General features: G+C 32.2%; 1 protein-coding gene across 1 annotated transcript in view; it reads right to left on the reverse strand.

Moving 5' to 3' along the window:
- LOC118179524 (kinesin heavy chain-like) overlaps positions 1-13,389 on the reverse strand; it is a 190,982-nt gene that overhangs the window by 45,975 nt on the left and 131,618 nt on the right. Inside the window, exons 17-18 of the mRNA XM_035348781.2 lie at positions 12,386-12,503; positions 1,092-1,266 (exon numbers count right to left, since the gene is read on the reverse strand). Of these exons, the coding sequence (XP_035204672.1) occupies positions 1,092-1,266; positions 12,386-12,503 (293 nt within the window). The remainder of the gene's footprint in view (positions 1-1,091; positions 1,267-12,385; positions 12,504-13,389) is intronic.

Genomic DNA, 13,389 nt, shown 5'->3' on the forward strand with positions numbered 1-13,389 from the left:
AAAATGTCTCAAAAAACTCAAATATTTACTGTAATAGATTTGAGAAAAACGTCCAAGGACTTTCTAGTAATGTAAAGAAATTGTCAAGTGTCTGTATTAAGTATGTTCTCACTAATTTATCTATTTTAGTTGTATGTCCCATAGCAGATACAGTGCTACCATAGTATACGATATTAATCCGTTTTGGAGCCAAGCGATATTTTCCAGTAAGAAATAAAAGAAAAGGGAAATAATTAATACATTCTTAGAAATTTTTTTATTATTATTATAACATTGTTTAATACTGAAATACAAATGCACTTGGTGATATATACATGAATTTCTACATATATGAGGTTAAATACTACGTAAGGCACACGAAAGGTTTTCTGCTAACCAGATCAAAAGGAAAGTTTCGACATGCAGTAACTTCTCTAATCTCTGCGGGTAATTAATTTTACACCCTTCGCAATGTTAGCTGGTTCAATACACAACCAGAGATGTACAACTGTATTTGTAACTCGTAGATATTATCGTACCTCACGACCGTAGATAGTGTCGTAATTGGCACACGGTATGCAATGGCCAAGTCCAGGATACGCATGCCATCTTCATATTTTTCAACCATCCCCTTTTTCACCTCAACAGTGATCCTAACATTTTTGTTTGCTGCATGATACCTCTTGTTAACTTCCATAAAACTCATTGTTAATGAAATTTAGGCGAAAAACGCAAAACGACTTAAAAGTTTAGTGTTATAGCACAGGTTGCTTACTAAATAGTAGCAACAGGCGCACTGACGCTTACATGCAGCCCTGGCATTGTCTCGAAGAAGGTAAACTAGGTTAGTGCGCGCAATCGTAACTCATCGAACTCGAGCCACATGCTATACAAATTCGTATACGAAGTAAACATTTCAAGCCCAAACAGCACGTATATCAAGTTAGACGAATTTCAAAGCGAATGGATATCGAGGTACTACTGTAATATGTGAACCAAACGTCAAGAGAGATAATAAATAATATCAAATTCTGAGTAATGAGAGATGAGTTTACCACTCTTCTAATGAATAAAACGATTAGTATAAGAGCTCAATCACGAATCGTACTTACTCTTTAAGTTTATCAATTTGGTTTTCCTTTTCAGAAATTTCATCGCGTAAGGCAGAGAGCTGTTTCTGATGTGCTTCTCTGTGTTTTTCGATTTGCTGTTCCAATGCTTCTTTCATTTTCTCTGCTGAATCTTTCAACTTCTCTTTTTCTTTGGATGTCATTATATGCATCTCTTCTGTAAAATATAAAGAAATAACCCTCAGTATATTTGCATATTTTTTAAGTACTGACATATATAAAAGAAGCATTTTTATAAGCAGATTTTCTTTCAGTTTTTTTCATGGTTAAGAATAAAATCGTATAATAAAGTATGCATAACATCGAATTCGAAAGTTTTTTTCAGTTTAATCCGTTCAGGACCTGCGAAAGGAGAAAGAAGCGTTCTATCAAGCTAGGGCGCTCTGAAGGCACAGAAATGTAGGGACCGGGGGATTTTCCCCATTAAGCCTAATTTCATTTAAAAATTCATTTAAAACTATTGCTGCAGTTAAATACGGGGAAACATATAGTTTATTATTCTGAAACTTATAGTTTTTTTATCATTGATAGTATCTAAATATACTCTTACTCTGTAATAAAATTTGCGTGATGTTTTAAAAAATAATTATGCGAATTTAAGAAATTGGTTTCATTTTAATAAAAAATGTTACATAAATATACTGTCGGGGTAAATATCCAAACCTTTGAATAAAACTAAATGATATGTAAAAATAAATTTCATAAATCTAACGACATTCATAAATCTAACGAACTATTCGCAGTTATTAAAGGTCTATTACCAGTGACGTAGCTAAGGTGGACAAGGGGGAATAGCATTCAGGGAACGCCAAAATGATATTACAGAATTTCAGATTGAAATGTTTTCCATTCTTAGCAAGCAAAAAAAGGGCGCAAAATCTTCAGCTGTACCCGGACGCTGCACGCCTTTACGGCTTTGTAAAGGTGTGCTTCTATTACATTTAGTTACCTACCTTATGTTAGTTATAGCAATGGAATTTAAATAATTTAATATAAAAAACATATAAATAGGTATTTTTGCAGCATTTTAATTAGGAAATGTCAAAAATATTTTGAATGCAAAAGTTCATTTATGAACAGTTCATAACGTATTTGGAAATTGTTTCACGGATGTTGTACGCCCAGTCTTAATACTCGAAGAGCATACCTCATTAAAAAAGAGCTTGACAACGTAAAATTTAAAATTAGGCAAAAATGCAACCTTAGTTTGCTGTGGATGTTTTCAGGTATTTTTGCCTCTTCAGATTTTGTTTTTCTTCCTGAAGAAGAGGGACTTTTGCCTGATCCACTGAAAATCGATAGAGTTATTGAAAACATTCGTCAAATTAAGTTTTTTTTCAATAATTCTCAATGGCTGACTAAAATCGAAAGCAGTATGTTTGGCAACTTAATACCTCACTTGGAAACATTTCTATATCACTCCGCAAATTTTGTAATCAATTTTGGACTTATTTGGCTACTTTACTACAGTTTAAAAAATTTGATTATATTAACCGAACTGTTTATCACAATAAGCGAATGCATCGTCCAATTTTGTACACAAAAAGATAATTCGATACTTTAGCAATTTGATGAAATTAGCTGAATTATTAACTACAATCACATTAAGTGGCAACTGTAAAAGTAAATCTGGTAGCGGCGTTTCTGATACATATTCATATTCAATAACTGAATAATTGCCATTGTTTATTGCCTATCAAACAGTATAGTAGTTAGCGACTGCTAGGGAATATTTTTAAACAGTGACTATTACTACCTTACGGATGGGCCTGGGCTGGAATCCCGAAGAAGGTACACTGCTCAAAAAAAAAAAAAAAAAAAAAAAAAAAAAAAAAAAATGGGACAGTCCTATATCTCCCGATCTACTGGGCCGATTGACAAAATTCAAATTGCGTTCTTCATGTCTCGAAAGCGCGACTTAGGATATATATTAGATTTATATATAGCACTATTCTAACATAGGTATTTTGACACAAAATCGGACTTTTTCTGAAATAACATACCAATGTTTTTACATATTTCGATTCTACGACTCAAATTACGCCTAAATATGAAATTTTGTAAAATTTGGAGCGAAATTTACGGAGAAATTCACAAATTTATGTTGGCACTTTTTTGTCAGTTTGCGCCAAGAATACTTCACTTGGCGAACTTCTTAATATATGGCAACCTAGTTTCCTTAGGAAAAAAAGTCACCATCGTTCCTTTTTTCCAAATAATATTCTTTATATTATATTTTTAATTATAACTTATTATTTTAAGTAATTTTTCCTTTTTCGAATTTCATTTTAATTGTTTAAGTTGCACGTTTTTTTTTTTTTTTTTTTTTTTTTTTTTTTTTTTTTCGAATAACTGTTTTAAAAATTTCTATTTACCTATTCGAAGTGCGTAAATAAAGGTGCAGCGTTTTTTTTTTTTTTTTTTTTCAAATAGTTTTCTTTATATATATTTTTCGTCATAACTATTATTTTAGGTCATTTTTAAATTTTTATACTTTTATTTTAATTGTTTGTGTTGCATTGTCTCTTCAGATAATTGTTTTAAAATTTTCTATTTATTCCTTCGAACTGAGCATTTTAAATATATTTTAAATATATTAATATCAATTTTCCAGAATTTGATTTTATTTATTTGAACTGCGTTTTTTTCGGAAGAATACTTTGTAACCCAGACTACGATGCCTTTGAAAACTGTATACTATATTAAAGAGAAAATACAGTAAAGCACAGTTTTACACGCCTTTCAATGTTCCGTTCAGAAAAAATATATATAAATAAGAGAGATGTATAACCAAGAACAAGTACCAAGAACAGTAACACAAGAAAATTAAGATTTTTCGACTGCTAGACTTCCATACATTTTGCATTCTTGTCAATTTTTTAAAATATCAATTATATGAATTGCGTTTCAGCTAAAGACAGCTTTTCATTTTCTAGTCATTTTAGCTATAAATAAAGTTTAAAGCGAAGTCCAAAGGATAAATATTTTAATTAAAAGATTTTTGCTAAATGACAAAGAAATAAAACAGTCCAGCAAGGTTTATTCTGTACCACAGAGTAACCCGATTCTTATATCGGCTGAAACAATCTAAATCATATTAAAGATCATGTTTTTTTATACAATCTATAACGCGAGAGAAAAATTAGCTTCTTAAAACATGCTTTCTAAGAGGATTAATATAAAAATTTATATTTATATATATATTTTTTAAAGTTGGGACTTGAACCAAACTGTCAGACTTTTAACTTATATTTTAACTTAGGATGACTTGCATACACTGCTTTAAACAGTTTTATCATTGTTCCCATTGCTTTACACAATTTTATCCTACATTTGGTTTCTTAAAATGTTATTCATATTTTAGTCAAATATTTTATTTTTGAAATCGCAAGAATCAAATATCATAAGATTGAAAAGTTTTAAATTTAAAAAAATACGAATACTAAATTTTACGAAAAAATTTATTTTTCTTCTCTGTTTCTTTAAGCATTCTGAAAGCATATTGAAAAGTATCCAACTTTTCGAAACATTTTGGTATTTCTGACAATCATTTTAAATAAAGTTATCGCCTTCCATTTCATAAAGGCCCACAAACGGCCGAGCGGTAAAGTTGCTGAACACTGGTAGTTCACTCCGGGGTTCGAACCATGGTAAACGGGCTGGTTGCATGGGCGTTTTCGTGGATTTTCTCATGTGTACCGCGTATGACAGCTGGTTTCCCTTAGAAAGTTCTTCACGAAGTATTTCGTCAGAGCCTTTATCAGTCTTTAGAGGCTAAACATTTTGAAGCTATGAGATGAAAGGAAAGACTGGTTTCATCAAAAGGTTTTGGTTTATTTCATTATGACAAAACACACTACGGCTATCTGCCTAAGGGGAGGGATACCTTCCTGGAGGACATTCTAAGGGAAACTGGCTCGCATACACGTTACACATGGGGAAAACCACGAAAACGCCCATGCAGCCAGCCCGTTCGCGGGATTCGAACCTCGGACCGAACTACCAGTGTTCAGCGACTTTACCGCTCGGCCGCTGTTTCATCAGGAAGGGAAAAAAAACATCTTTAAGTGACATCCACATACATCACTGGATAAACTCCTGAATCTTCAAATAATTCGACTGAGGAAATCATGGGATTCACCATTTATGATACGATATGATGTTTTATAACGTAATTTACACAACCATATAGTTTAAAACCAGTCGCTCTTCACTTTAATCTGCAATGATATCGTTTTGTCTTTTCTGTTAACACAAGCTCAGTTGATGGTATTTGCTGGTGTACTCGTCCAAATGTTTTCTCTTTGAACACCTAAATTCTTTGAAGTATCCTAGAAGTATATTCGAAATCGTCCAACTTTTTGAACATCTTGGTACGTCTGACAGCCAAATTTCCCTACAAATGTTTGCTTACTTTTCTCCCTAATTTTCTTCTTTCCTTCTACAGTTATTTTCAGTGCTCACACAAGAAAATTAAGATTTTTCGACTGCTAGACTTCCATACATTTTGCATTTTGTCAATTTTTTAAAATATCAATTATATGAATTGCGTTTCAGCTAAAGACAGCTTTTCATTTTCTAGTCATTTTAGCTATAAATAAAGTTTAAAGCGAAGTCCAGAGGATAAATATTTTAATTAAAAGATTTTTGCTAAATGACAAAGAAATAAAACAGTCCAGCAAGGTTTATTCTGTACCACAGAGTAACCCGATTCTTATATCGGCTGAAACAATCTAAATCATATTAAAGATCATGTTTTTTTATACAATCTATAACGCGAGAGAAAAATTAGCTTCTTAAAACATGCTTTCTAAGAGGATTAATATAAAAATTTATATTTATATATATATTTTTTAAAGTTGGGACTTGAACCAAACTGTCAGACTTTTAAAGCTTATTTTACATGGTGGTTATTATTAAAGTTCCACTTTGAAATGGTCATAAAAGGAAAACTACAGGACCAAATGTTATCAAACTTGGGAATCGTGTAAAGGAGGTTATGAGAATTTATTTTCGGCGGAAAAAAAAAGAGTTCAAAAACTCACCATCAGGGGAAAAATGGCGCTGTATACAGTATTGTTAAATGAAATAAGACACGAAACATCTGTTTAAAATGTGTTTAATATTTTCCGAAACGTGTTACAAAGCATGTTCAATGTAGCGTCCAGCATTTTCCGAAAGCAAGTTAAATCATGTTACTGCATTCTCAACAGCAGCTCTTAGCATATCAGGTTTGGTTTTGGTTTGGTTTATTAGATTACGGCAAAGCACTCGAGGGCTATCTGCCTTAAGGGAGGGATGCCTTCGTGGAGGACTTTTTAAGGGAAACTGGCTCGTATACACGTTACACATAGCATATCTCAACAGCAGGAGGAATATTATCAGTGTATCACATTTTTCATTTCTGCCAAATTGTTTAGATTATCACCATAAACAGTGCTTTTGAGATAACCTCATAGACAAAAGTCACAGAAGTTGAGGTCTGGTGGGAAGAGGGCAAGTGTTGGCCTATAAGACGTTCATTCGTGAAATGTTGCCTAAGTAACTATGCGACGCTCTTGAGGTGGTGCCCAGCCCTGCATAAAAATCGTAGTATCTAAAATGCCACGTTACTGCAGTTCATGTATCACGAAACATTTTAATATTGGCTCTAAGTGAGCTGCAATCGCAGTGGTCCAGCTGTCGACTGCTCTTCAGAAAAAAAAAAAAAATGGTTCAGTTATAAAACTAGCTGTCATTCAACAGTAAACGGTGTGAAATGACTGTTATGCAATCGAATGCAGGAGGAGAATGTAATGGAACTAGATAGATAACATGAGAGATTATTTTGGCCCAAATCGATTAAATGCGTTTTGAATCAGTATCTTCATGTTTTAGTACCGAATTCAGGCTTAAAAAATTACAAATTAGCGATCTGTAAGAAAACGATTTCCAGATTGTACGCACTTGTGAGAGTGATTTGCGATCTCACATTTTCTAATCGCTAATTCGTGGTTTTCACAGACGAAATTCTCACTTACAGGGATGGCGCACTCGACATTTATCGAATTTAACGTCTTTAAATGGTAATTTGCCTGCTTCAAAGTTTCTTAAGGGTATACAACATATTAAACCCGTTTAACAAAAGGTTAAGTTAGATTCCGACCCATATTTCGTTTAACAATATTGCATACAGCGCCATTTCCCCCCCTGGTGGTGAGGTTTCGAACTTCCTTTTTTTCGCGGAAAATAAATTCCCATGACCTCCTTTACACGATTTCCAAGTTTGATAACATTTGATCCAGTAGTTTTCCTTTTATGACCGTTTCAATGTGGAACTTTAATTATAACCACTCTGTATATTATTAAATTTTAATTTGAAGCTATGCGTTATATGTATACCATGTGTAAAATTTTCGCTTTTATGGAAAAATAAAAAATCGAAGCAAATATACTTAGTATAATGGACCAAAACTGAAAACATTTCCCCTCCCTCCGAAAATAAAATATTGAAATTTCGAACTTGAATTTACTGGGTTATCGAAATATTTAATTTGACTTATCTTCTAAGTCATAGTTCCGACAACAATTCCGTCAAAAATTCCGAATTACTTAAGCTAAAGTAAAATATTTAGTATGTATTCACTGTATGTTAATAAAGTAATCAGACTGTAATAAAAATAGATTATAGAATTTACGCTGATGTAACTTTTTGTCTGACTGCACAGCATGTAATGGAAGAGAAGGTTTGTAGAGATCTGTTTTTGACATGCCTCTAAAAGTAGATGTCATATTAATTTTGTCTCTTCAATGTCAAAAAACTTTCCTTTGAGAGGCAACTTTAGTTTTTGAGAAAGAAAAAAAATCACAAGAAGACAAATTTGAAGAACATGCAGGACGATTAAATATACATAATTATTTTCCGAACACAAGCGGTTCTCCGACTAATTATCGAATAATGAAAAGATGCATTGTCATGCAATACAAAATATTTGGAATACGTTTTCCAAATAATTAACTGATAACGTAAGATTAAAAGTCTGAATAACGTAAGATTAAAAGTCATCTGCTTAATTCACATCCATTTATTTACAAGTCAACTACTCGGGCAATTGCAGAATCGTTTTGATCCTGAGCTTGTAAGACAAACCTAATACCACTGGATTTAAACACTTCTTTAATCTTCCGAGAACGTTCCTTCTTTAGCTCATATTCCAATTCATATTCATTCAATTCATTCAATATTAAGTGAATACAATTATTGCATATTATTGCATTACATATTCATTCAATATTAAGTGAATACAATTATTGCCAAAGAAATTGAATATTCATTTGCACTACGGCTCTGTAGTTTACTAACGAGTTAACAAAACTTAAATTCTGCTTTTTGTGTCAAAGAATACAACAATATTTTAAATATTTACAAATAAAATATTAAATTGGAGATTTAATTGGAGCCTCATCAGTTGCGTAGCATTTGAAAAAGAAAAGATTGTTAAATACTAATTGTTCGCTGCTCAGTCTAACCCAGGCTGCATGGTTGGTTTTCGTAGTTTTTTAGGTTCTCTTTACAAAGATTCTCTATGAAAGCATCTTAATCAAATAGCTCCCATTATCTTTCTATGTTCAAATAACCAACTAACCTAGTTTAAGCGCGATTTCCAAGTGAAGTTACTAGTAAAATCCGAATACTCATTAAAAGTCATGTAGCTAGCCAATCGGGAGTAACATGAAAGATACGGAACCAATAATTGAAATGTTGTTACGGTACGCTGTTTCTTAACTTAGATGGTCATTCCTTAATTAAATAGCCCACCAACGGCAGAGCGGTAAAGACGCTGAACACTGGTAGTTCAGTTCGAGTTTCGAATCCCGCGAACGGGCTGGCCGCATGGGCGGTTTCGTGGTTTTCCCCATGTGTAACGTGTATACGAGCCAGTTTCCCTTAAAAAGTCCTCCACGAAGGCATCCCTCCCTTTAGGCAGATAGCCCTCGTGTGCTTTGTCATAATTAAATAATCCAATCCAATCCTTAATTAAAAATAATTGATTTGTAAATTCTACTAGAACTGACGTTAAGAACTGAAGTGTAAATAAATAATATCGTGTGAAATCTTGATTAATATAAAATTAAAAATATTTGCACAGAAAAATATTTGCATTCAGACAGAAAGTTTTTTGAAATATTTGCAATTAGTTTATAAGAAAGATTTATTAATAACCGTAATAATTACTTATTATATTACTGATGATTAGGATTCAATTCTTGACAATTACATTCTAAATTAGAATTTTAAGGATATACGAAAATACGCTACGCACAAAAATACATTTTAGGAAAAAAAATTAGTTGATTTTTTATGTTTTAAAACTTCTTAAATTCATTTAGTAAACATCGTATCCTCATTGTTTATTGAATCCAGAATGTTGGTGTCGTTTATATAATTATTCTTACTTGCCCACAGAATCTGCTGACTTATCCAGCCATTAAGTAGCTGCAGATCATTTCTACATAACCATTGAACTTCCATTCTAGAGGGTTGTATGTTTATATCATAATTTGACTTTTATAAAAAATGATTATTCTAAATATTATGTTTCTATAAAAATATATTGTGCTTTAAAAATATGGATAATAGTATCAGCCGCTCTTTCAGCCTCTTCAAAAGCAACAGTTTGTTTAGAAATAAATTATGCAGTTAATGTCATAAAATTCAAATAATTATCAAACGAAAATTCTCAGTTTTAGACAATTCGATTTAAACGAAGTAAAGTAGCAGACGATAAAACGCCGAAGGTAAAAATTTACTCTATCAAAAACTTACTCTTAGATTTTTTTAAAAAAGAAAAGATACGAGAGAAATTTAAAAAAATAGTTAAAAATTTGAATAATATCATCTATAATTTAAAAAAAAATAGCCTTTCATATAGTATTAATAAATATTTATTATGCATCATTGAGGGAAAAAATGTCATATAATTAATTCTCCGTAAAAGTTTACTTGAAGTTTAAGGTTAAAAATAGCTGTGGCAATTCAGTGTAACAAAAATCCATAGACCACATTTGGCGTTATTATCGCTCAAAAAAAAGGTGCCAAATTTCAAAACGCGAAATTATGTAAATTCGTGTATATCTTAGAAAATTTTGAATAAAAAAGTCTAATTTTTTGCAGATATGCTTAAAAATACACCTACTTTAAGATGATGGTAAAAATTTTATAGGTTATAATTCAACATTTTTTTCGAAAAATCTATAGAAATTATTTAAAAATAGAAATTTAAAAAATAAAACGCAAAAAATGGGTAAATTTTATTTGGAATGAACCAAAATTTCGAAGTGTGAGAGAAAAAATCAAAAAGGTTTAATAAAAAAAGAGATATTAATAAATATTTGCCAAATTCAATTAACATTGAGGAGGTAAAATTTTGAGAGCTAATATTTTAAAAACTATTCGTACGATTTTTACAAAACTTGGTATTCTTTCATAATTTGAGTCGTAGAATCGAAATATGTAAAAAAATTGTTATGTTATTTCAGAAAAAGTCCGATTTTGTGTCAAAATACCTATGTTAGAATAGTACTATATATAAATCTAATATATATCCTAAGTCGCACTTTCGAGACATGAAAAACGTAGTTTGAATTTTGTCAATCGGCCCAGTAGAACGGGAGATATAGCACTGTCCCATTTTTTTTTTTTTTTTGAGCAGTGTACATATGTTTGTAGTGTAGTGAACTTCTCAACCAGGGGGATTTCGTTATTCCAAGGGGGAAAGGAAGTCAGCTTTTTATTTACTTGTTAAGTATTTACAATTACTTTTATTTTATGAATGTAAAAATCTGATGTAGACACCGCATAACTTCCTTGCACGCCTGTTAAATTATACACAATTTTTACTGCACTTCATTTAAACTCGAATTATTTTAGCTTTGATTAAGCAATCCCTCAAGGAAACATAAAAATGTTATCAAAACCAAATTTTTAGTATGATTTAGTGTAATTTAATGGGCTGTACAAGGACATCATGTGGTGTTCACATCAGGTTATTTTTAAAATAGCTGAGCTTGTTGATTAAATTCGAAAGACAAATATATTGTGTTTTACCGAGTGGAAACAGATTTCTTTCATTTCTTTGATATTTCTGAGTTTTCTGATTAAATTTGAAATGTAAATATCTTACGCTTTTCCGAGTAATAATACAAAGCTTTTACATAGTTGAATTTTTATTCAAAAGTTAAGGTTACAAAAATATGAAATAAATCAAAAATAAAGTCATTCAGAATTTGAGGGGCATATGCTCAAGCGTAAGACTATATTCAAAATTTGTAGCTATAGGTGCCGTTGTTTTTTCCCATAGCGAGCATTATACATATATTAATGAATACTGTTTCATTATTTAAGAGTAAAGATTACTGCTAATAAAGTGAACAATGTATTTAACTTTTTATTGAATTGAGAGTTATATACATGAATTTACATTTTGGGGTGTTTTGAAATTTGGTGTATTTATTATAAGCGATAATAACAAAAATGTGGTGTACGCATTTTGTTAAAATTATTTGAAAGTGTGAACGATGACCTTTTTTCCCGCTCGTGCAGAAAGAATAAAGGCAAAAGAAAATAGGTTGCTATAAATTCAGAAGTTCGCCAAATAAACTATTCTTCGCGCAAATTGAAAAATTTCGCCAAGATAAATTTTTAATTTTATACATAAATTTCTCACCAAAAATTACAAAATTTAATATGTGCGCATAATTTGAGTCGTAGAATCGCAATATGGAAAGAATTGGTATGTTATTTCAGAAAAAGTAGATTTTGGCCCAAAATGCTAATGTTAGAACAATGCTATATATAAATGTAATATATATCCTAAGTCGCGCTTTCGAGACATGAAAAAAGCAGTTTGAATTTCGTCAATCGGCCCAGTAGAACGGGAGATATAGAACTGTCCCCTCCCCCCCCCAGTCTACGTACAGACGTTACGATAAAGATCCATTTTGAATCCATTTTACAATCCATTTGGAATTAACAGACGTTTATTCTGTAAGAATGGATTTACGTTGAAATCTGGAATCGAATTTTTTATGATTATTACGATACTTCTTTTATTTCGTACAAGGAATTAAAGAGGTCTTATATATTACATTTATATATAGCATTGTTCCCCTTAAACCACTGTTTGTGGCTGAGGGAACAATGTATTTCATATTACAGTCAACAGGTTTAAAAAATATCTGAAATTTAGAGAAACATGTAATCGTTTGTAAGCGAATTAGGATTTTAAACGTCTTACCAGCAGCCTTTAATTTTGCGCATTCTTCGTTCAAGGAATCAACAGCTTCCTCGAGAGATCGTTTTTTGGCATCAACATCTCTCATTGATTCTTGAAGAGATTTCATTTTTGCTTCGTACTAGATTAAAAAAAATAAATATTTATTAAAGTGATGTTTTTATCATTTTCATTTAAGAATTACTTGCATTCATACCGAATATTATTAACGTTCAACGAAACGAACTATTTCAAAAACAAAATATCGAATCATACAATTACACGCTGAACAAGTACTGTTACGTTTTTTTTTTCTGACACCAGTTGTTACGTTATTTTCTTCTTTCACGCTCTTACGGGGTTCGTGTGGATTTGGAGTGAATAATGACAACACTTCTTGATGAAGTATGGAAGCACACACTTTACTGGCCGATATTAATCAGGACAGCTCCAAAAACACTTTTAAAGTCTTCGACGACTTTTAAAGTCGTCGAAGACTTTAAAAGTGTTTTTTCTTTTTAAATTCACTTTTAAAGGGCGAGGAAACGGGACAGTTTTAAAGTTGACGCTGGAACAATAAGCGATACAGCCTTCACACTGTCAAGCAATAACGGTGGTGACAGCTTCACTCCAAAGCACCATAGCACAGCTCCCGACTCTGCTCGGTCGTTCTCGAAACTCCACGTACTCTCGATTCTCCACGCTTCAACTCGCGATGCTCTCGATGACACACAGGGCATAGCTCCCGACACTTCGGTTCAGTCATTCCGGGAGGTTAACACACTCTCTCGACGACCCACTCGGCACTCGCTGCCCGGCTGTCAACTCGATCGACTCCGCACAGACTGTCTAACTCGAGACTAACTATCTCGCACTCTAGACGAGGCACACTCGATACTAACTATCTCGCACTTTATGAGGCATACTAACTGACTGCGGACCAACAGGGTTTATATAGCTTTCGACTTGTGTTCAAGAACATTCTGGGCTAAACCGGTAAGAATACGTTCCAGAAGGTTCTCCATCCG

This window comes from Stegodyphus dumicola, chromosome 9, assembly GCF_044657685.1.
Source record: "Stegodyphus dumicola isolate Sdum_Otavi_A_Nest chromosome 9, ASM4465768v1".
NCBI lineage: Eukaryota > Metazoa > Arthropoda > Arachnida > Araneae > Eresidae > Stegodyphus > Stegodyphus dumicola.